General features: G+C 34.7%; 1 protein-coding gene across 1 annotated transcript; it reads left to right on the top strand.

Annotated features, from left to right (window-relative positions):
- The first annotated feature begins 548 nt into the window (after positions 1–548).
- On the top strand, positions 549–24,830 carry WDR41 (WD repeat domain 41). The gene is made up of 13 exons (XM_015812693.1): positions 549–691; positions 2,892–3,004; positions 4,844–4,892; positions 7,337–7,468; positions 7,977–8,039; positions 9,603–9,714; positions 12,598–12,660; positions 14,596–14,703; positions 15,554–15,735; positions 19,333–19,454; positions 20,002–20,090; positions 21,980–22,113; positions 23,480–24,830. The coding sequence occupies exons 1-13, from the start codon at positions 641–643 to the stop codon at positions 23,639–23,641; spliced, it is 1,380 nt and encodes a 459-aa protein (XP_015668179.1). The 5' UTR covers positions 549–640; the 3' UTR covers positions 23,642–24,830.
- Positions 24,831–25,470: the final 640 nt, after the last annotated feature.

The raw sequence follows: 25,470 nt of genomic DNA, 5'->3' as shown, positions 1-25,470 counted from the left end.
AAGATCTTGCAAAGTTGGAATTGATTGATTGAACTTTTTAGTCCCACCCAGTCTGCTGTTACCACCACAGCCATGCCACCCAATGGGCCACACCCAGCCAATGGGCCACACCCACCCGGCACCGGACGATGCATAAGTGGGTTTGGGTTGCAGTTTGGGCACTCAGTCTCTAAAAGGTTCGCCATCACTGTACCAGGGGTTCTCAACCTTGGCAACTTTAAGACTTGTGGACTTCAATTCCCAGAATTCCTCAGCCAGCAAAGCTGGCTGAGGAATTCTGGGAGTTGAAGTCCACAAGTCTTAAAGTTGCCAAGGTTGAGAACCCCTGATTCTCTAGTCGGATCTAGTTTAGCATCCAGGAAATCTGAAGGAGTTTAGGGAAAGCTTCTCATGGAAGATTCAGGACCGATTAGCCGCGGAGGTATTTCCTGAAATTCCTCCCGCGACTAGTCCAACTTACGTCTAATTCCACAACCAGCGGCTCCATCGCCAACTCCCCCCCGCCTTCCCTTGCAAGTACGGCAAGAGGCGAGGGACTTCCGCGTTAAGACAGGGACGCGAGCTGCGGCTGACAACTACCGGCATTTCAACCGGAGACGCGAAGGCCGTCATCCCAGGCGGCCGGACTCCGCCTCTCGCAATGCTGCGGTGGCTGATAGGAGGGGGGCGCGAGCCGCAAGGCTTGGCCGAGGTAAAAGCCGGCGATGGGTGGTGAGGGACGTTGGTAAGGAGAGGTGCGAAACCCTTCGCTTTCCCTGTCCTGGCAAAGGGAGGAGGCGTATTTTGTTTATTTCATTTACGTCTGGTGGACGCAGTGCTTGTATCTGTCTTGAGCAAAGCCGAGGGCTTTTTTCCCCTTATGCATAGAGCAGTTACACACCCTTGAGCCTTGGCAAATGGTAGTTTTTCCCCCCAAGCCTTCCAAAGATGCGTCCCTTTCCAATTCCCAAGAGTTTCCCACCCTGCTGGGAATTAGGGATGCCGGGTTTTGTTTTTTTTTAGAGATCTCCATGTTGCGAAAGACCGACCCCTTGGTAATTACGGAAGAACCGTTATCACTACAGCTGGTTTGCTCAAAGTAGAAGAATCGCCTCTAATTTTAATTTTTCACACCGAGTTCCTGCTCCTTTTGGGCGTTTGTCTTAGTGAATATGAAACTGAACTGCGCAGCTACTCTTTCTTCCTCTTTTTAAAAAAAGGAATAAATAAAGGAAACGGAGGTAAAAGATCGAGGAAACATGGAGAGAAATGGTTGAAAGTGAAGGAGAATTGAGAAGAAACATGGATTGAATATGGGAAATGGATGAGATTCAGCTTCATAGACTAAATCAGTGTTTCTCAACCTTGACAATTTTAAGGCATGTGGACTTCAACTCCCAAAATTCCACAGCCAGCAATGCTGGCTGTGGAATTCTGGGAGTTGAAGTCCAGATGCCTTAAAATTGTCAAGGTTGAGAAACACTGGACTAAATGAACCCCCCCTTTTCAATCGAAACGATATGAGTTTAACAGCCACCAGAAGACTAGTTTTCTGGTCTTAGTTCAGGACTTGGTTTACTAGTTTTCCTGTCACTTAGATACAAACGTTTTGTCAATTTCATCCTGGCTCCCAAATTGTCTAATTAGTAGAGTGCTGGCAGTGATTGGCTACAATCTGCATGATCTGGAGGTATATAAAATGGGCTTAGAACATGTAGAATGATATCACCTCTCAAGAATAGGAGATTCATGCAAAACTCACCTGTGACATAAATAGCAGAAATTTTTAAATGATTCATTTGAGAATGAACCAGCAAGCTCTCTCTCCCAGGTTAAATGTATTTCCCCCCTTTTGTTACAGACAGCAATGTATATAGGCTGTTAAACAGATCAGTAGGTAGAGGGCAAGTGAGGAAGAAGTGGGTGGGAGGTCACATACAGTCTTCCTACTTTATTGTGCCTACTTTCTTTGCCAACTATCAGCTGGACTAATTTTGGATATACAGGTAGTCCTTGACATACAACTGGTCGTTTAACGATCATGACCATTCAAAATTGCAATAGGCTCAGAAAGGGTGCTTTCTGGTCTGTTCATCAGTTCAGCTATTTGCACTACTCAAATACCATGTTATAACTTAAAGGAAAATTGGTACAAAATGTATTTATTTAAAATTATTGGCTGCCTACTTCCAGTCGACTCTGGGTGTCATACAAAACTAGCAAAAAAAGAAAGAAAAGCTAAAAGTGTAAAATCATAGAGACAGCCCAGACTGAAATAATCTGATAAACAAATGAAGACAAGCAGTGTCTCAGATACCAGCCCCTATGCCATAGATGTTTTAAAATGCTGTATAGATGGTATACAACTCTATCAATAATATCTGAAATAAATCAGACTGTAATAAATGTTGGAAATGTCACGAAACAGAAAGAAAATTTTACCACATGTGGTGACATGTAAAAGAACTCAAAAGTACTGGAAAGACATTCATAATATAATGAAATGAAATCACAATTTTTCCTAGTAGTAAATCTCAGAAAAAAATCAAGAAAGATAATTTAATGAGATACATGATTATAGCAGCAAAAATAAACTAGACTCAATATTGGAAGGAAAAATACAATCCTAACAATATCTGACTGGGAACTTAAATATGCAGCTATGCTGAAACTTAACAAGATACTTACATAATAGAAGTTTAACTAAATTTAACAAGAATATATATACAATATATTACTCAGCATGGTAAATACATTTGCTTATGGTCTGGCTTTTAAGGGGGCCTGAATATACAAATATTGTATATTAAATAATTCAGTAGTTAGGATCAAAAGGAATAGAAAATGGGCATAATCTATTGATTGAAAAATATTAAGACTAAATTGTGTGATCCTCAGTTTTATTTTTCTAGAAATCTATACAGACTATTGGTGAAGAACAAGCTCAGAATCCATATACTGAGCTTCTTGTGCTGAAAAGTCACCATGATATAGTGCGTTTTCTAGTGGCAATTGATGATTACCGGTGAGACATTACTTCTATATTCCTCATTTCACTGTAAAGATGATTTCAATTTTTTTTTAAAAAAATGAATGTTAATATTTTGCTTTCCCAAATTGAAACCTATATGATGGACAGCTTAGTTCTTATATATAAATTGATACAAGAAATCCCTTAATTAATCCCAATTAAAAAACATCTGTCAAAGATTTTGACAGAGCAAGTTATATGATTTTAATTGCCATTAGCTTTCCCCACTTTACTGAAAACAGATGTCTTAGAATGCATTATTTCACAATAACTATATACATTTTATATGTTGTTTTCTTATCAGCAAACATTGGAAAGAAAGCATTTTACACAAAACAAAAGATACTATGATTTGGGGGAATCACAGATCAGATAGAATAAACTGTACAAATTATATCAATTATATCTCTCAGACATATGACACTTTATTCCATATTTTTGAAGAGCAGGTTCTGCTAATTTGTAAGAATATTAAGCCCATGGATTCAAGTTTATTTAATTGAATAGCTAAATTTACCCAGTGAATTGTAGTAGAAAGTTTTAAAGCAAATTTGACATACTAAACTAAAATCCCTTTTTTGGATAATATTTATTTAAAGAGGAATAATTTATACACAAGAATATTACGTCTTCCTTTAATTATAATACAATTTTATTTTCATTGTTCCTTATTCAATCATTAGAAGATTTTTTAACTAAAACATTATCTTATTAATTCCTTCCAAAAACATTAGCATTGTTACTTGGTTTCTGAAACAATTTTGTTTAGTTTTCATAGTTCTTTGATTGCATTTTTGTCAACTGTTGTAAGCCAGGTTTCATGCTTCAGTTCTCTAGATAATTTCATCTTATTGAGAATTTTACAGAGGGATTTTCTTGTTTTCTCTGTGGCTCAGCTAAAACCAGTGAGTGGAAAATTTTCTCAGATTGGTTTCTGAAGATACTAAATAAATCCTGTATCAACCTAACAGGCAGCTGCTTTTCACTTCTTTTCTTTTTATGTTTTTGAACATGAAGAGAAGGTCATATTGATTGCAAGATCACTAAAGAAGGCTAAGCCTTAGCAAGCATCTTTCAAAAAATGGAATGAAATAAAATTGCAAGTAATACTCTAGCATTTGACATATTAAACTGGACTGAATTCGTAACACACTTTAAAAATTGCTTGTTTGACCATTTGGTGCTCCTCCAGGAAATAGACAAGATTATAGAGGATGGTGATCATGACTGGAAAAGAATCAGATGACCCATGAAACACCAACTTGGTGAAAAGAAATCCATTTGCAATATCAGATTGATCTGACAGGAGAGTGTCACATGAAAACCCGAGTTTCATATTTTAATTATTTTTTTTAAAAAAAATCTAAAGCATTGTACTTATTGAGATGTTTAGTCTTTCTAGAAGATTTTAAAAAGTATATTTGTGCTACATAATGTGATAGTAGTAATTCAGTATATAGTTTTAAAATTAAATTCAGCTTTAAAGGGTTAGTATTTCTTATCTGGATTCAGCCATTATTTTTTTAAATAATGAATACCAAAAGTGTTTTAGGTGACTATTCTGACCCTGTGATAATAAATGAATACAAAGATGCTAGAAATGGAAGCCTGATTATATAAAAATGTAATACACATTTTTATTCAATAATAAAAACATGATCTTGTTTTGAAGATTTAAGTATACTTTCTAAGGTTCAGTTAATGTTTCATCTCTTTTTGTATATATCTGTCAATGGTCTATTTAAAGAATGATTATCAATAAACATTTTATTGCTTTTTTATAATGTATCGGTAATTACAGATCTCTTCAATATGGTTTTTTTTCATTACTAGTTTTGCATCTGCTGGTGATGATGGAATTGTATGTCTCTGGAATGTCCAGGTTTGTTTAGAAAATTAAAAAAAATGTTTATAAAAATACCTATAGATGCAGACTGAGTAATGTTTAAATTCATGACCTGCTGGAATATAAAATTAGCTATTATTTATAATTTGTATTCCAAAGATTTCTAACAGAAGCATTATTGCAGAAGCAGAAATATAAATCTAAAAATGCATTCTGTAGGTCATAATAAAGAACCCTGGGTTTGTGAATGTAATTTACAATTGAAAAGGTGAAGATGAGACAGGCATTTAGATTATCAATATCAATATCTTTGTATATCTGCAGTGTTTGAATATTTATGCAGAAATGGTTTAATTACATGTTTTGTAATACTGTTAACAAATCAGTGGACTATTTTTTAATTTTATATGACCAGACACTTATGCAATACAGGTAGTCCTTGAGTTATGACAGCAGTAAGGATTGAGATAGCTCAGCTATGCGATCAAAAAGTGTGACATCATGTGACTGCATTGCTTAGCAATGACAATCCATGCAATCCCATTTGTTAATCCCAAGATCTTGGGATTGTTTACCAGGAACCAGAGAGAGTCCCAGGTACAGGCTGCTGGGGTACTGTGGGGGAGGGGTATTGGAGGAGATTGGGGAAGGCCCTGAAAGGTCTGGCACAGGTGCACACAAGTTGTGAGAGAGACTACAATGAGTCACTAATTGCTCATTGATAATCAGACCATAACTGTGTTTATTACTTTGTTTCAACTTTCCTTTCTCCCCCACTCTCCCACCATTTTGAACATTCATCCAGGTGCTGGGATAACTAGCAAGAAAGGAGTTATTGTTTGTATTTACATTCATTAGAGAGGAAGAGATTGCAAGAGAGTAAGTAGACACACAATAAGAAATACACATAGAAAGAAATGTGCTAGCACCAACTGTTTGCCTAGCTTGTGCATGGCTCTCTGCTCTGAATGCGCCAGGCAAACAGCTGCTGCTAACAGATATGTGTTCCTCACTGTGTGTCTGCTTACTCTTTGTCATTTCTTTCTCTCCAGTCTCTCTGTTCTGTGAGGGAGGGGAGATAAAAACAGTGGGTCAGGCACAGCAGAACTTGTCTAAAAATATTGCTTAAGGCTTAAGCCATCTCTCCACACTGCAAGGGGGGGGGAGAAATAAAAAAACCATCAGGCACAAGACAATGCATATTAACTGTAATGGCAAATTTGTGGCTGAGAGAGACATAGGCTGCAAAGGTCCTAATGTCTTGGCCTGGGTCACAAACTTACTTTTTCAGCATCATCATATTTTTCAGCACCTTGGAAGGGGTTGCTGCACCAAATCTACTGTACTAGTAGATGGCGGAGTAGATTGAAACAGATCCTTCAACTGTTCCCTTTATGGCTGATGTCAGTTTTTACCTTGCCTTGCTGTTTATTTTGGAAGGCTGTCTGGGCTGCCTATGAGTGGCTGTTGATCCTCGGATATAATAAATATTGAGTTTTCTTTCTACTTTTGTACACATAAGTGTGCTGCTAGCTATTTCAAAAATAGAAGCATTTTTAAAGTTGATACATGGCTTAATCTGGGTTGTATTGGGTAGAATGAAAAGCATTTGACCATAGAATCAAGCTTCTTTAGAATGTTGATTTTCTTGTTTTCTTTTTCTTTTTAAAAAGTATTTAAAGTCTAAAGTAGTAAAAATAAGTGTTGAATTCTGTCCAACTAAACTTAAGAAGTCAGAGCAAAAATTTTAGTTGACCTCTGGATTCTACGTATCTCTTCATTCTTTCCCATACCTAGCATAAATACAATAAATCATTTTAGTTAATATAAACACAGTAAATCAAATACAATAAATAATTATTTTTTAAAAAATTACCTATTTTGTATTACTAACAGAATTCAACTTTCTAGTATAAGAACTCTGATACATTTTTAGAAAAGGCACTAAAATTGTATTTTAGAAAAGGCAAAATGCACTTCATATTGGACATTGAAACATACATGGTGAAATATACAAATACTTTTCAGATTTTGATGCAAAAATAGTTACAAAGGACTTGGAAGTCATTCTGGGGTAGATTTTCATTCATTCATTCATTCACTTTGTATAGCTACTCATCTCACATTTATGAACCCATACAATATCTATGGTATTGCTGAAAAAAATCCTGCCTGAAATTTTGAGAGCTTCTACCACATAATGATGATTAATCTTCCTCAGCCTACTATTATCCAGACATATTTTCCATCACTTAATGTAATCTTTAGTTAGCAGGGTGAACAGATTTATAGGGTTTTCTGGCAAATAACAGCAACAGGTGTGGGAAGGTTAAGCTAGATGGACCAGTTATTTGCATTGTATAGTATTGGTTCTCATTTTAAAATGAATAATATTTGAGTATTCTGATTACTTGTATTGTTTCTTCATAACACATGTCTCTGTGTTCATTTAGCACTGTTATTATTGTTTTTGTTTCCAGACTGGAGAAAAGTTATTTGAGCTACATGCACATACACAAAAAATAACAGCTCTTGCAGCTTTTCCTTTGTCAGATACCTGTGAAGAAAAATGCCATATGATTTTGACAGCAAGTGCTGACAGAACTGTAGTTGTATCCTTTACTTCTTGACCAGAGAAATGCAGAATTGGTCTGTGTTGCATAATAAATGGTGCTTACGGCTCAGTGTTATTACATCAAAGTTTGGGATTTTAATGAGCAAACTGCTATAAAAGCAATAGACTTTCATCATTTCCACGACAAATTGATATGTGGCTAATGAGGAAATTGATAAGATGCAGTTGTGAAAACCTGGTTTACTCTGCACAGATCCTGTTGAGTTATAATTAATAATCTTCAGGTTGAACAATAAAACTCTCAGGAAAAGATTTTGCATATTTGCACACCAGGTGTTTTGTCTTCTCTTACAGTAAGGAAATAAGTTCTACAAATGTTTTCTTCCATCATTTGTGTGGCTCAAGGAAACACTTTTTCATAGGAAATAGTTGTGGGAAATAGAATCATATCTAACTGACTCCTCCATTTTATGCCTCAATTTTTTTTATTATAGTTATATAAGATATTTCAGCTGCTATTCTTAGTCCTTAATGATTGAAACCAGGTTTGGGATTGTGACAATGGCAGACAAATTCACAGGGTATCTTGTTTTCATTCCACCGTAAAGGTAAGTAAAACTGAATGTGATTTTGTGTATTTAATTTATTTAGATTGTAATTCTATGCTGTCAGTCTTAAAGCTGCAGTTGTATCAGCTACATATTTGTTACATACTATAGTAACCAGCTGCAGATAACAAATTTGCAGGTTTTGGTGTTTACCTGTGTCTAATTTTAGATACTTTGGGTTCCTTTTTAGATACCTTGAGAGATCAGTGAACCATATATTTTCAATCTTCTTAGTTAGAGCCATTGCACATTACAATAGGATGGATTCCATCAGTTTGTCCATTTACAAGAATATTAATCAGTACTATAAATAGCTTCATATATAATCTTGGAAGCTTATAGATCTCAACCAGTGTATTCTTGATTATTTCTCAAATTATATCTTTGAGATTATGGTGGAAGAGTCCTTTAAATGAACAAATACATGTTTCTATCATTTATTAGACAATTCTTCACTTAACAACCACAATTGAGACCAGAATCTTGATTGTTGAATGAAGTACGGTAGTCATTAACAAGATACTCACATGTCTGCTTTGTTTAACAACTACAATCCCAGCACTACCAGTTGCAGTCGTTAAGTGATCTCCTGGATCTTTTGTATGGGTAAAAAGAGTTGCCTGTCTTTCAGTCTTAGGCTTTCTTGTAGCCACCAAAGCATTTTAGCTTCCCTCTGTGTACCAAAGTGAGATCCTTCAGCAGGCTGCAGGTATGGAGGTGAATATCTTGAAGGATTTCAGCTTCCCTTTCTCTCCTTTGCTTGCAACCTTCCTGCTGTCTTCTTTATTGACTTTCTGGTAAAGGTGGCAGAAAAGATTGCAAATGACAATCGTGGGGCACTTGACAATCAGTTGTAAATGTGAGCCGGTTGCCTAATGCCAGAAATGTGGTCATGTGACCAAAGGTGTGTGCAATGTTTTATGTTAACCAGAAATGCTTTGCAGGCCACAAAGCAGTTTTTACAAGCTGACGTAACTTTGAATAGTTGTTAAACAACTGGTCATAAGTCGAAGACTGTCTGTGGTTCTAAGCTATCTGACACAGAATGTTGAAAGCAATGTTAGTATTGGTCTTTCATTCTATTCTATTCTATTCTATTCTATTCTATTCTATTCTATTCTATTCTATTCTATTCTATTCTATTCTAGCCCAGCCCAGCCCAGCCCAGCCCAGCCCAGCCCAGCCCAGCCCAGCCACGTAACCATGGAAATTTCCTTGGACAACACTGGCTCCCTCAGCTAAGAAATGGACATGAGCATTGCGCCTGACATTGCCCCCTAGACAGGAAAAACCTTTACCTTTGAGAAGACACATATTCAACTGCATTTATAATTCAACATGATCTTGAAATGTTAGAGCTTCCTTTCCCCCCCTTTTTTCCTTTCTACTTCATAAACTGCATAAAGGACTGTAAATGATAATAAATGTTACTAGGAAATTGAATGTTTTAGTATCTAAATGTTACCAGGAAATTGAATGTTTTAGTTTGTAAACCTGATAATTTTATTTGAAAACATACTTCAAAAATATTACATATTATATATCTGATTTTGTAATTTGTAGTGTTTGACTGTTCTTCAAAGAATGGATATATGGCTTTCTGGAGGAAGTGATTTGTGTGTTTGGAACCGAAAATTAGACCTCTTGTGTAAAACAAGTCATCTAATTGATGCAGGTAAACAAAATTTAAATAGATTATTAAACAGTAGAATGAATCTATATAATGTTATAACATTAATTTGGAAAAATCTCATTGATTCTAAAGATAAAATATATTAAAGCTTAATGAAGGTTAAAATGGTTACTAGTAACATTTTATACAGGATATTTACATGTTGATATGTAATATTTTATATAAATTATGTTAAGTATACAAACTGCATTTTAGAAGACAAAACTAATATTAAATAATATATTATGTGCTTAAAAGTACAAAAATCATACATATTACTAAAGCAAATATTAAATTTTAATATTTTATTTAAAATAAGATATTAACAAAGGAAGGAGAGAGAAATGAAAAAATTGAATAAAAATATAAGTACAAAACTAAACAACCAAGCAAAGGAAATTTATATATATATTGTGTGTGTGTGTGTGTGTGTGTGTGTGTGTGTGTGTGTATCATACTGGTCTTGCTTCTCCTTCAATATAAATTAATTTGAAAAGTGGGAATTGACAAATTATATATCCAAAGTTTTTCATAAATTGAGAAAGTTATTTATTTGTTCGTTTATATTTCTTGTTTCTAGAGTGCCCATCTCCTCAAATTTCAAAATTTGGAGATATAATTTAACAAGCAATTGACATATTTGATCCTTAATTTTCGACAAGCATCTGGTTTACTAGTGTATATGGAACTACAAATACACATACTCATATCAAATTTATTGATTTCAAATATATTAACTTTTGTTTCTAAAATACAGGTAAAAAAGGAATACAGCATGTTAATACCTGCTAGAATGTATTTTCTTAATGGACACATTTAGGACTTTTAAATATAAGAGCAACAAAATCTTACTTGCATTTCCCATTGTTTCCCATCATTTGTTGTTTCTTTTCATAACCCAGTCCATTTTGCTTATCATCCTTGATTGAGACATTTTCTTCTTTGATTATTCTTTGAATGGCTTATTGTTTGTTTCTTTATTGCTCCTGTTTATCTGACACTGATTCCTATTTACCTGGTTGTTTATTAGATATGTGATGGGATCTGACGTATCAGATAGAGCTATTGGCCTCTTTCCTTGACTTTGCTTGTTTGTAATTGGAGATTTTCTCAGTGCATTGCTAATGACTTGTTGGCATGCCAAGCATCTAGGAATTAGTTTGCATTCTTGGATCTGGCTCGGTCTAAAATTGCTGCTATGTAGAAGAAACAGGTAGGAGATTGGCTGAACATATCCATAAATGTGAATTAACAGAAGACATGATGAAAACTCTTTTTAGTTTCACAATATACTGACAATTTCAAACACAGTTTGATTTGGAAACTGGAGATTTTGACCGTGCCAAATGTAAACATGCAGAAGATTCCTAGAGACTAGCACTGGGTGAAGCCTGACATATATGTCTGGACTGAGACATGTATGTTTTGGTCTGGACATGGACTAGAATACAAATGTTCCAAGAATAAGTGTTTTTATATGGGAGAACAAGAAAAATCCAAGGTTATTGGTAGTATGCAGTAGCGAAGATAAGCAGGAAAAATAAAATGCTGGGAATATTGGGAGATGGATGGACCCAATGGGATATCCACTGCCAATGCCCATAACTTCAAGTCCAGCATGTCCAAACTGCCTTCCCATTTCCCCAGTTTTCCAAGTGCTTGCCTTTCTGTACCTCCCTTTATTCTAGTGTCCTTGGTTTCAAGTGCAACATAAGAAAAGATAGGGAATGAAAGGCATTTGGCTAATTAGTACATGGACCAGCCCACAGACCACTCAAGGAAAGATAGAAGAGATGGAGAAAACACACCAGTCTTGCCTTACTATGCTTATGTGATTACTCTGGATTTTCTTTCAACTGAAGCACAAACCCACCAATTTGGGGGGTGTTTGGTTTTGCTGAATTACACTATGTCAGCGGTTCTCAACCTATGGGTCGCGACCCCATTTGGGGGTCGATTGACCATTTCACGGGGGTCGCCAAGCAAGGCTGTCCGCCATTTTTCCCCCCTTTTCCAGCGGGTGCCTTACCTCCCTTGAGCTGGGCCAGCTGGTGGTCGGCCTGCTCTGTCTCTGCCGCTTGCCAGCTACGCCTCGGCCGGCGCAGGGGGCGGAACCACGCATGCGCGGCGCTCCCGGGCAGGGAAAGTCCTCGGCTTACGACCGGTTGGGTAGTTCTCGATTTACGACCGGTTTAGTCCTCGACTTACGACCGGTTGGGGGTTGCGGCATTAAAAAGGTTGAGAACCACTTCACTATGTCCAGCACAATTTGGCAGAACTGCTGAACATAGCAATAGCAATAGCAATAGCAGTTAAACTTATATACCACTTCACAGTGCTTTACACCCCTCTCTAAGCGGTTTACAGAGTCAGCATATTTCCCCCAACAAACTGGGTCCTCATTTTACCAACCTTGGAAGGCTGGAAGGCTGAGTTAACCTTGAGCCAGTGAGACTCAAAATGCCGAACTGCTGGCAGCCGGCAGTCAGCAGAAGTAGCCTGCAGTACTGCATTCTAATCACTGTGCCGCCACAGCTTTTAAATATAGTATTTGTTTCAAGTTTGAATGCATTTTCTGCTTCATGCACACCTCTAGCTATATCCAATAAGCCCTTTCAACACTAGCCATTGTCTGAAAATCTGTTGATAAAAAAATCGGAACATCTTTCATGGGGTGTCTTTGTGTTTTATCTCCTACAGAGATAAAAATTGTTTTGTATAACTTTTTTTTCATGGCTTTGTAAGTGTTCCTAAGAAGAGCAAAACATTGGAAATCATATATCAGCTGATTTAAATAGCCCTCTGAGAGTAGCACATACTTTTTTTGAAATAAATAAGCTAGATACTAATTTCCTATTTGTTCTACTTTCCCCCTTCTTAATAAAGATATCACTGCTATGATTGAATTGCCGAAAAATTGTGTGGCAGCAGCTATTGGCAAAGAATTGAGTAAGTATTACTGTAAATCAGAGGAGTACCAGCTCTTGTGGGCTGAGCACCGCATTTGATCTTTGAACGGCTTGAGCTGGAATCCACATTTCACATTTCAAACAGTTGATGGAGCCAGGATAAGAAATGGAGTTTAACTTAATTAAAATTTATTATAATGAAACATAGTTAAATATAGGTAAATTGATAGTTCACGAGAATGGAATAACTTTTCTCTTCTGCCATTCAGATTTACATGTGGTTGTACACTCCTGCTATAAAAAGGCATAGAGAGTAAGGAAGATGACCTTGATGAAGATAGGAAAGCTCCAGTAAGCCGTAAAACATTGTGTATGTCCAGAGTGTCCAGATTCAGAAGCAGCTTGAACAGATTCCTCCTTATAAGAGGAATAGAAAGTACAACATATTCAGACTTGAAGATTTTGCTACTATAGCCAGTCTTAATAAAAGTAATTTTAGCGTTCCTGTGGAGTTGATTTCTTGGTCTGGTCTAACTAGTGGGACTGACATCAATCTTGCAAGCCACTTCCAAATATCTTGATGTTCCCGACTTAGTGTTTTACCTGGTTAGCTTGGCAATGTAGCTTGTATAGCTTCATGAAGTTATGTTCTCTACTCTCTACAGTAGGGAAAAACTTATTCAGCGTTTTATATGTTAAAATTTATCAATGTTAGAATGATGATAGTATTTTCTTGTGCATGTAGTCCTCGAATTACAACAGTTCATTCAGTGACTGTTTGAAGTTACAATGTCACTGAAAAAATGACTTATGACCATTTTTCACATTTATGATCGTTGCAGGATCCCCATAGTCACATAATCAAAATTCAGATGCTTGACAACTGACTCATATTTATGATCGTTGCAGTGTCCCAGGGTCATGTGATCACCTTTGGCAACCTTCTGATAAGCAAAGTCAATGGGGAAGCCAGATCCACTTAACAACCATGTTATTAATTTAACAAGAGCATTGATTCCTTAAGTGTGGCAAAAAAGATCATAAAATTCACTTAACAAACTTCTTGCTTAGCAACAGAAATTTTGAGCTCAATTGTCATGTTGAGGACTACTGTAGCTAACTATAGTTATGAATTGTGTTACAAATGTTTAGATACCTAATTCTTTCACTGAAATCAAGGAAAGGAGCCTAGATGATTTTTGGTTTTTTAACAAATAGTGAGTGCTATTCTCCACAAGAAGTATGGCACGTTGTGGTAATTATAAAGATAAATAATGTTATTAAACGCTATTGAATTAGAAGTTTTAATGTTTTTATTGTTTTAATGGTTTTTACTGTTTTAAAATATTTTTAAGATTTTAATTGTAATAATATGTTTTTGAATTGTGAGCCACCCAGAGTTTTTTGCTGAGATGGGTGGCTATAAAAATCAAATAAATAAATAAATCTGTGCAACATACAAATAGCTTAGATTTAAAATTTCAAAACATTTTCTCTTTATTTTCAATTTTAAACAATTTTAAGCAAATTCTGGAGATACATTTTCAATAGTAATCACTCAATCTGGCCTTTGAAATAACTGCCTGTCTTTTTGGTATTTTTTTATTATAGTTTGCATGCATATAGTTCATTTTTATTATCCCCAAGCATCTTTGAATCAGATCTGCAGCATACTGTACTGGTAGATACTTTTGTAGCATCTCTATCATATATAATAATAGAAAACATTGTAATTTCAAACATTAAAAGGGATTTTTTTTTACCCCTTTTATCATCCCCAAATACTTCCTAACAATCATCCTGAGTAGACACAGAAAACAAAGGGTGGTAATGGAATGGTATATCCTGGAAAAGAGCATTGTGGGCTAAAACTACAACAAACCTGTTGCTGATAGGAAGTAAAGAACAGTATTTCAGATAATATAGTTTCATATGCTTTAATAAAGTTTTTTTAACATGAATTTTATCTTCCAAGTAATTCTAAGATTGAAAGCTTCCAGAGATGGAACCCAATGGGATGTGTCTGAAATAAAACGACTTATTGATCACCAGGATAATATTGTGTCATTGGTCAGTGTCAGTGGTAAGCTTGTTTCCAGGTTTATTATTTGTAATGATTGGTACAACGCTCATTACACATTACATATTTTCATAACTATCTTCTACCTTTGCCAACTGGAGTTTACATACCTCTATAAACCTTTCCCTAATAAAGTTAGAAGTTTTTGTTTTTGTTTTTAAATAGTCCAAATGTCTATACTAGAAATTTGGGGAGGGGGGCAGGAAGGAGTAAGATGGCACATTCTTGTAGGCTGACTTGGGAAAGAAACAGAATCTTTATATTGTATAAAGATGAGTCTTTGTGATACACTAAGAGACAACATAGAATTAGAATAACAGAGTTGGAAGGGACCTTGTAGGTCATCTAGTCCAACCCCCCTCCCAAGCAGGAGACCCTACACCATTTCCGACAGATGGCAGTCCAGTCTCTTGAAAGCTTCCAGTGATGAAGCTCCCACAACTTCTGAAGGCAAGCTTTTTCTTTAGTTAATTGTTCTCACTGTCAGAAAATTTCTCCTTATTCACTATCAGAAAATTTCTTCTTATAGTTCCACTTAGTAGAAAGTTATGATTCCTATTTTAGAGAGATGAAGGTAACAGCAAAGTAAAATTAAGCTTCTAGGAAATATTTTAATGGTTGGTTTCAGCAAGCCATGGTTAGTTTAAAATTCATTAGTTGCCAGTTAGTAGCCTGCAGTAATTGAACATTTTACTACGTTGTCTATGACTTTACTAAATCCCCCTTTTTGGACAGGATTATACCCTTTACAAACATTTCTCTTTATAAAACATAATGTTGCCCATTTTTATTTAAGTGTTTGAATAAAGAATAGATTTCTATTTATCAATATCTTTACTATTTTGGTATCTAGATTTGATTTTTGCGACTGGCTCTCATGCTGGTGAAATGATTGTGTGGGATTCATTGGACTGGACAATGCGAGCATATGAATGCAGTTGGGATGCATCTCTTCATGTGAACCCCCAGCAAGAAATAAAATTATCACAAAGTCAAAGTAAAATGTCAATTCAAGATTTAACTTCTGATGATGAGGTAAAAATAATAGTATAAAAGTTATGTAAATTACATTTTTCCTTGTTAATAAATGATACCTTATTACATAATTGGATTATTTTTCAGTTGTAAATTATACTCAACCCAACTAGAAATACTGTTAATCAGTCCCAAGCAAAGGGTCTGTGGATAAAGTAGTCTTAAGCTTGAAAATTTCCTTTTGCCATTGTAGATGAAAATCATCCATACATGCAGATGGATGACTTCATTTCAAACTGAAATAGAATATACTTTAATGTATGTGATACAATATTAGTAGTAATGAGTTACATAGGGATATAAAAAATATAATTTGTGAGTGAAATCCACATTATTGAAATGAATTCTAATTCAGGAAAAGTTAAATTCTGGGTGCTGTCTGATGTTTCTGTTCAACACTTCCAGGGTTAAAATAAAGTGTTGAACAGAAACGTCAGACAGGACCCAGAATTTAACTTTTTCTGAATGAGAATGAGTCAGAGGATATATGATGCAATTAGGAATACTATGCATGTTGTTTTAAATTCCACGAAGGAAGGAGAAATGTACACGCACTAAATACATAAAAAATGATAACTTCCTTCCCAATTAAGTAATTTTTGTATAATTGAGGAGAGATATTGGCCAATTACTTTTTTAAAAAATGTAAAAGCCTCAAATGCTGTAACACCACATGTTTAAGGCAGTCTGCTTTAATATAGCTAGTCCTTGACTTACGACCACAATTGAGCCCAAAATTTCTGGGGCTAAGCAAATCATTTGTTAAGTGAGTTTTGCCCCATTTTATGACCTTTCTTGCCCCAGTTGTTAAGTGAATCATTGCACTTGTTAAATTAGTAACATGGTTGTTAAGTAAATCTGGCTTCCCCAATGACTTTGCTTGTCAGAAAGCCACAAAAGGTGATTCCGTGACCCTGGGACTCTGCCACTGTCATAAATATGAGTCAGTTGCCAAGTGATCACATGACCATGGGTATGCTGCAATGATCGTAAGTGTGAAAAATGGTCATAAGCCACTTTATTCAGTGCTGTTGTAACTTTGAATAGTCACTAAATGAACTGTTATAAGTTGAGGACTATCTGTATATAGAACACAAAATGCTGGAAATACCAGCATTTTTTTAAAAAGAAATAGTTCTGTTTGGTTTTTAGTAGGGAGGAAGAACATTAGATTCAGAGACTATCAATTCTGTTCTTAAATGAAAGTGACCTTTGCAACTGCTTGCCCAAGTGCAGCCAGTTGGATAGATTAGGAGATCATAGAGGGTGAAAAGACATAGTTGTGTATTCAGGGATGCTGCAATAAAACCTTATTTTCAATGAGGGTTTCTTTTCATAAGGTTGTGTATATGAATGGAGTTTCTCTTACAAACAATTGAATCTATTTTTATCATCCTTTTTCTCATCCTTGCTTGATTCTCCTCCAATGAATTTTTAATTTAACTTTCCCTCATTTTTCCTCTTTCATTTTTTACTCACTTGAACATATTGTGAATATTGTTTAGAGACAAACATTGTTCAATTCTAATTTGTTTCCTACTCATCTATTGTTTCTTTGGTCCTGTAATCATTCATTACTTTTTATTAACTTTTATTTTGTTAATATTTTTCATGTGCAATGTTTTCTTCCTGTCTTTTGCCTTGTAAGCATGTCTTTCTACCACCAGTCCTAGTCTTATTTTGTCTCTGCTGATAAATTTGTGAGTGTTAGTATATTGCACAGTGTCACCACAAAAGTGAGAGCATAGGAAGAAGCACTGTCAATCAAATTATGCTGGGAAAGGGTTTTAGAAATGGCTGCTGTTGTCAGAAGACCTTGGAAATTGAAAACTTCTAAACTGATTTTAATAGTCTAAATCAGGGGTAGTCCACCTTGGCTCTTTTATGACTCGTGGACTTCAAATCCCAGAATTTCTGAGCCAGCTTAGCTGGCTCAGGAATTCTGGGAGTTGAAGTCCACGAGTCATAAAAGAGCCAAGGTTGACTACCCCTGGTCTAAATTATGCCATCTTGAGAAGACCTCCCCCCCCTCTCTGTGTGTGTGTGTGTAGAAAGAAAGAGAGAATTTGGCAGGCTTTGTCCCCCCAAAATAGCATAACTTCCCTGCACATTTATCCCATTCTGATTAAAATACAAGCATTATAGGCACTGTTAGAAATGTATTTATTTCCTTTCGTCAGTAATGGGAGGGTAGATCTTCACTTACCTGAATAAATAGCAGAATTGGGAATTAATCAAGATGAAATATCTTCCCCAAACCCATAAGATAGTATCTGGCTGCAGTGATGGTTGTTCGCTCTTTGAACAGCCCGTTAGATATGACTGATTGTTTAAGAGGTGGGACTGGCAGGATAGAATCTTAAGGTAAATAAGAAGGTATTTGCTAGTACAAGTCTATAGTTTATAGTAGAAAAGGAGGGATTGGGATTAAGGGGATGTGTATGTCATAAAATTTATGAACTCATTTCTTATTTGGGAGTATTTTAAAAAGAAGGAAACAAAATAGGATACATTTTTTCCTGGTCTTTCCACACTCTCCTAGAGTTCAGGTATATATATAATACTTGTGTTTGGGTCTGGCACCCTGAAAACTGATTCCTTTACTGCTAAAGCCATAGAAAATGGCCCTATATTAAAACATACAATTTACCCTTCCAGCCCAGTATAGTTAACTCATATCTGGCATGATCCTGTAGCCTTATGTAGAATTAAATATCTACTGCTTGACCCTGTTAGTATATAAAGGATGTTGGTGGGTGGGAAGTAAACAAGATGCCACTTGTTCACTTGCAGATTCTTTCTACTCTTCTGTGATATCTTGAGCAAAAGGTTTGGCCTCTTTTCCAGGTTAGCAGAACCTCTAATACCAGCAAATCACCTCATGCAAAAGATGGCTCAAATGGGAACTTACATTGCAAATCCTCTTGTATAATTGAAAATCTGAAAAATATTACAATGATTTCCATGAATGCTTCAGTTTCTCACAATGGTTTAGCATTTTTAGAGGTATTTTTTATTTATAGGTGTATTTCTGCCATGAGAATCTGGGGAAAAAAACTCATTAAATTGCAGTAAATCATATATTTAAATATATATTTAAATAATATATTTAATAAAATAGAGTCAGTAATAAGTGTGGGTACTCCATCACTGGAGGTTTTAAAAAAGAGATTAGACAGCCATTTGTCCAGAATAGTACAGGGTCTCCTACTTGTGTACGGGGTTGGGCTAGAAGACCTCCAAGGTCCCTTCCAACTCTGTTATTCTGTTAAATAATTAAGTTGCTGGCAAAGACCTAATAAAATAGCTTTTATTGTTTTGAGTCCTTCGAAATTTGGTGCCCAATAAATTTCAACAACAGTAATTATAATACCTGAAAAAAGTGTTTTTATGTTTCCTATTAGATGTAATTAATAGTTTGATTATTCTATTAATATAAACTGAAAGCTAATATATTTTAATAAATATAGTAGTTATAAATCGGGATGGTACATAGTTCTTTCCTTCTTACATATTTGACTTAATTAGAATAATTGGAAACTTTTTACACAAAATATGTATCTTTTGTTAAGATGTTTTATTGACTCTTTTTTCCAGTGTATTTTTGCTGCTGTTGGTAAAGGGATATATGTATATAACCTTCAGATGAAACGTGTGATTGCCTTCCAGAAGACTGCTCATGATTCCACTGTCCTGCATATTACCAACATTCCCAAAAGGTGCAATTTACATTACGTATTTCATACATTCTTTACTTTTAGAATGATGATCAGGGACATGCTTAATATTTATGCATTTTCTCTCTTAAACTTTCCTTACATCGAATTCTATCATAGTCTGTGTGCAGGCAACCTAATCTTTAGTCCAAACGACCTCTTTTTAAATTTAAGATAATTTTTTAAAAAATATTAACAAAGCAACAAAACTATTGGATCTGTGAGAATCCCTAGTTTTTAGAGCTCCACACAGGAGAAGCAAAACCTGATAGTCTTTCACAGACATGTTTTTTCCCCTCCTCCATTCTGGTTTAAATTGGATTATCCTATTTGTGATGAAACCACTCGTTTTGGCCTTAATGGTATGGGTGTGTTTTTTTAAACTTGAATGGTTATAAGCTGCCTAGACTTGTTGATGAAACAGCACATTATGTAGGTAAATCAATAAAAGTAGTTCTAGAGTTCACTACTTTTTTAAAAAGTAGTGTCAACTGATTTTGTACAGTTGTGCAAATATGCTTCTTCACAACTATTTGACTTATTCTTATAGGAAATTAATATCTTGTTCAGAAGATGGTAGTGTTCGTATGTGGGAATTACATGAAAAACAACATCTTACAGCTGAACCTGTTCCATCAGGTCTGTATACAAAAAAATAGAATTAATTGCATAAAAATGAGTTTGATTAGCTATAATTATCTACTTCAGAGTCCCATTTATAATAGTAAAATGTTCTTCTGCCCTTTCATTATTAGTATTTATGAAAATTTTGGAAGCAAAGCAGATCCTTTTCAATTTGAATCTAGCCAATATTTTGTTTTCATTTTAGAAAAAAAATAAAAAGTATACATTGCTTTTAGCAGAAAAGTACACATGCTCTCTAAATGGAGCAATATTTCTCAGCTTAAGAATTGCATTCAATCCTGGAGTCACTGTGTGGGTAAAGTAGAGCTATTCCTTTTGAATAAGAAACTTATTGCTATATTATAACCTTGTATAAAAATAGGTTACAATGGTGTGGCTTTTTTCATAGATTGTCTTGGAATGGCAAGACAACAATGATGTGGCTTTTTTCATAGGTTACAATGGTGTGGCTTTTTTCATAGATTGTCTTGGAATGGCAAGAATACATTTCATCCCATTAAGTTTAATGAATAGCTATATGAATTAGAGGTGTGGTTGTTTCAGCCAAAGGGTAAATACCAATCTAGGGGGGACATGATAGCACTCTTCCAATATCTAAGGGGCTGCCACAAAGAAGAGGGGGGCAACCTATTCTCCACAGCACCCGAAGGCAGGACAAGACGCAATGGGTGGAAACTAATTCAAGAGAGAACCAACCTAGAACTAAGGAGAAATTTCCTGATAGTTAGAACAATTAATCAGTGGAACGACTTGCCTTCAGAAGTTGTAAATGCTCCAACACTGGAAGTTTTTTAAAAAAAAATATTGGACAACCATTTGTATGAAATGGTATAGGATCTCTGCTTGTGCTGGGTGTTGGATTAGAAGACCTCCAAGGTCCCTTCCAATTCTGTTATTCTATTGTGCTAAAAGTAGTCAAAATCTATGTATTTAAAAGTGCCAATTCAAGTTATTACTGGAACTTTCAAGCAATGACTTCTTCAGTTCCAAAAATGTCCCACATTAGTGAGGCTTATCCTGCGATACCATAAATTTGCCTTACATCCAGTTACATATCTAACTATGCCTTTCAGATAGCCCCTTATTTAGAAATAACAACAACAACAACAACAATAATAATGGCAACTATCAGGTTGTTTTAACAGAAGCTAGGTTAAATACCTTTTCCTCACTGGCTGAAACATAGATTTGAGGAGAATACCTTTTTCAAGAGGACTTTGCATTTGCAGCAGCAAAGTGGTGGAGTTAGTGAAAATTAATCTGGCCTTTACAAAAACACCAAGTCAAGTTTTATATGATAAGTCAAAGTTTATATAACAACCAAGGTTGATATAACTATGATTACCTCAGGCTCTTGTGCTGAAGTTATGAACAACTGTTCAGAAGGCTCTGGCAGTGGCTGTTGAACTAAGGACACAGAGTAAATTAAAGTAGAATGGACAGATTATTTTAGCTACATTTTTATCCATTTATTGTGGCTGCATATTTTATGGCTCAAAATGTATATTGTTTAATGTAAATAGCTGGTATTATTTATAACTGATTTCATTCAATGTTGGGTCTATTGTTCACAATAACTGTTAGCATTTAATTATTTAGCTTATTCCAAACCATGTGATCTGAATTAGATATTTTTGTTCTTGCATATAACATAATTATGATTACATAATATTTTGAAGTGAAATTTAGTTTTCAGTCATTGTGACTGACCGCTCACCCTCTATACATAGGCAATTGCAAGAATGGATGCAAATAAAATAAATGCCAAGGTATTCAACTAAGTTTTTGATTATCAGATGTTGGGTTTGAACAGAACAGAAAATGTTTGGTGGCTAGAAATACAATTTCTTTTTTTAAAAAAACACCTTTTCTTTGTATTCTAGGTTTTTTCAGTATCTGGGGATTTAGTAGGACAAACAAGCAAGCAAATCACACAGCTAAAAAGGCACCAGAGAGTGCTACTATTTTTTCCCTTGACCTTACTGGGGATCTGATTGGACACTCTGCAGCTGTGCAGGTTTGTTGGATCTAGAATAGCAGATAACAGAAGTTGTTTTTTGTATGGTGGCTACTTTTTAAGATAACTGTTACCTTGGCTTTGGTGTCTCATCCTTAGGGATATTTTTTCGTCCTGAGATCATTTTATAGTTGATCCTATTCCTGCATTGGTGTAGGAAAAATGTGGCAAATGTTCAATAACTATGTATGAAATCACATATTTCATTTTGCCATGATCATGTTTAAAAGGTTCCCTAAAAACTGTGATGGTGAAATATGCAGTATGCTTGCACAGTCATTTCTGTCTATGACGATTTATTTATGAAGTAAGTCTTTAAAAATGGATTCTCAAGAATTTCTTTTATTTAGTGGGAATACAGGTAGTTGTCAATTTACGACCACAATTGCCAAGTGCCCAAATTGTGTAGGAGTGGTGTGATAGTCATAACTTCAAGAATAGGTCATAAATCACTTTTTCCAAGGGTGTCGTAACTTTAAACTATTTAAATTAAATTAAATTTAAATTAAATGAATAGTTTGTCCAGAACTATAGTCAAGAGCTACACTCACTACACAAACTGTTGTAAATCAAGGACTACCTGTATATCATTTTTAAAAAATTGCCTATTTATGTCCACAGTTTCATTTTGTGGATTGATACCAATCTATCTTCAGTTATTTGTCTATATTTAGAGTTATACTGAAATTTGCTATATGTTTAATTCATTTGATATTCTGCTTGCCCAGAATTCTCAGATATTAATTATTACCATTCTTTGCATTTTATTTAACTTTTGTTAAATGACGCTTTTATCATGCAGACGTAGTAGTATATTTAAACTAAAAAATACATTCAGATTTAATCAAAATTGAAACAATAATTTCACACAATGCTATTTACATAACATTAATATACCAAAGATAGAATAAGTATATATTATTGTCTTTTTCACATAAAGATGTGGGCATGCTGTTCTAATTTGATTGCATTTTGGTAATTTGGCAGTTATTTCATATGACATTTTGGATTTATTTCATAAAAAATGTGAAGGCCTATTATGATATGGGAATGTTTGTACAGTGTCTTGTACAATGAGGCTACAAACCTCATGCAATGTAATCAAGCCTTTTACTATATCTCAAATAATTTTTTAGATCTTGACCTTTATGTTTTCTTTTGGAATTATCATTTTATTATTTATAGTTTGGTTGGATGTTTTGAAGATGAATCTTGAACATGTTCATTACTATTCATTGCTTCACTACTATTGCAATGAACATTTACAATTTTGTGAAAGTACTTGTTCTGACTAGTTTTATTTATTATGAATGTTTCTGACGTGTGATAGTTGAGTACATTATTGTGATGATTTTTTTAATTGCAGATGTTCCTTTATTTTGGTGAGCATGGCCTAGCAACATGTTCTGCTGATCACCTTATTATTCTATGGAAAGATGGAGAACGAGAGTCAAGACTGCGCAGTTTAATATTATTTCATAAGTTGGAACAAATTGAAGATTTGCATTTAAGGTGTGAGATGAAGTAATGTATAAAATACAAACAGGCTGTTTATATTAAATATTTAAAATAACTGTGGGTATAATTTTATGTTTGTTTTAAAAATGTATTTAAGGGGTGTTTTTCCTTACTGAATTCGTCAGTAAGAATTCGAGGAACCAGCAGTATTAGTTTCACACAGAAACCGAGTTTTGGTACACAGACCATTCTATTTAGCCCACAATACCTTAATCAGGAACATTGCCAAATGTTGGATTTTTCACTAGATAAATACACCAAGGTTCTGATGGTGCCTTGAAGCACTTCCTTACATTTCCCTAAAGACAGTTAAAACAAATATATAGTTTGAGTTCAGTCACTAGTTACTAGGTACTGCCCTTTGCCAGATCCCAGGAAAAGCAAAATTTCATTTAAGGAATGGCAGGTATGAGTATCTAATGTCCCAAAAACCTTTTTGACCAAATTCAGATTGTTGTACAGCCCTATTAGACACTAGATATTAGAATGGCATATTTTCTTGCCAAGAAATAGCATTTGATGATAAATAATAGAAGCAATCAACTGGTATTTCATTTTGAAGACCTTGCTTTGCTCTAATTTAACATACAGCATAACAAATACACTTATTGTGATTTTATGCCAAATGTTGAGATTCTGGCCAGACAAGTCTTTAGTGAATTTCTGATTTGTGAGTTTGAAGGATCCTCTTTGTCAGGAAGTAACAGTTTAAGATCTATGGATTTTCAAGCTATTCTTTCCCTATATGTGGTCAGGGTTAAATTGAATGGTAAGGCAGATTTCTATAGAGAATTTATTAGAGCTTTAGAAATATGTTGTAGATTTGTACAAAATAAATCTTTTAGGCAAAGAATTTCATTGATTTTTCAGCTCAAATATTTTGAGAAAATAATGTGGCCTATATTTGTTTTTCAAAGTCTATATTATTTAGGACAGTTTGTGAGCAAAAACGTTATTGTGCAAATTAGTAGAAGTATGCTGAAACATACAGGTTCAAAGACAGCTTTGATGAGGAATTCTGCATGTCAAAATTCTTTGCTAACAAAGAACTGCAAGTAAACAGAGAAGTGTAGGATTCTTGAAACTCAAGACTTTTGTATATGTGGCATATTTGCATTATTCTAGTCTTCTTTGCTTATTATTTTGTGATTGATAAATTGAATCATGTAAATGCGTGAAAATAAAATTGGGCATGTATGTAAAGATTTGAATTCAATTTTTATTTCACAAGTGAGAGTAGCTCTTGAGCAGAGTTAATACAGAACACTCCCAGTGAAAGCAAAATGTGATCTTCAATTCCCCCCCCCCCCCGGAGAAAAAGGGCCTTTATTTCTTTTAACACGTTTCACTGTTTTGGACAATATTCTCTATCATTTTTTTCTGAAGCAATTGGAAAAGGGAAGGATTCTCCTCCTGGATCAAACCCATTCCAAAGAAAATGGCAACTAAGGCTTTATGAGTAAAAGTTAATTAAAATTTAGTCAGATATAGTCTTTGATAGAAATACATAAGAGCAATGATGAATTCTGCAGGAAATACAAAATTTTTAAACACAATGTAGCACTTTAATACATAGCAACCAAAATTAGGTCCTATTACAGTTTTAACAAAAATATAGCTTTTGTACATTTCTCAGCATGGGAATTATGAGAATATCATACAATTTTACATAACTTAATACAAAACATTGAAAAATGTTGGCACATTCTTTAGGCTACAATCATTGTCATTTTTCAGTTCACTTTTAATTTTCTCTGTACAAAAGAGAAACAGAGTCCTTTTTGATGGACAGTATACTACACTATATTAAATGTCAATTTTTCAAGAGCTTCTTATAAA

The sequence above is a fragment of the Protobothrops mucrosquamatus genome, unplaced genomic scaffold, assembly GCF_001527695.2.
Source record: "Protobothrops mucrosquamatus isolate PMUCROS unplaced genomic scaffold, P.Mucros_1.0 scaffold107, whole genome shotgun sequence".
Taxonomy (NCBI): Eukaryota; Metazoa; Chordata; class Lepidosauria; order Squamata; family Viperidae; genus Protobothrops; species Protobothrops mucrosquamatus.
The sequence above is the reverse complement of the archived record's forward strand: the minus strand, read 5'-3'. Positions and strand labels throughout refer to the sequence as shown.

Coding starts and splice junctions, on each gene's coding strand:
- WDR41 (XM_015812693.1), top strand. CDS start 641: ATGCTGCGGTGGCTGATAGGAGGGGGGCGCGAGCCGCAAGGCTTGGCC. Junction 9,715..12,597: donor AAGTCATCTAATTGATGCAG/GTAAACAAAATT, acceptor TTCTTAATAAAG/ATATCACTGCTATGATTGAA. Junction 20,091..21,979: donor AGCTGAACCTGTTCCATCAG/GTCTGTATACAA, acceptor TTTGTATTCTAG/GTTTTTTCAGTATCTGGGGA.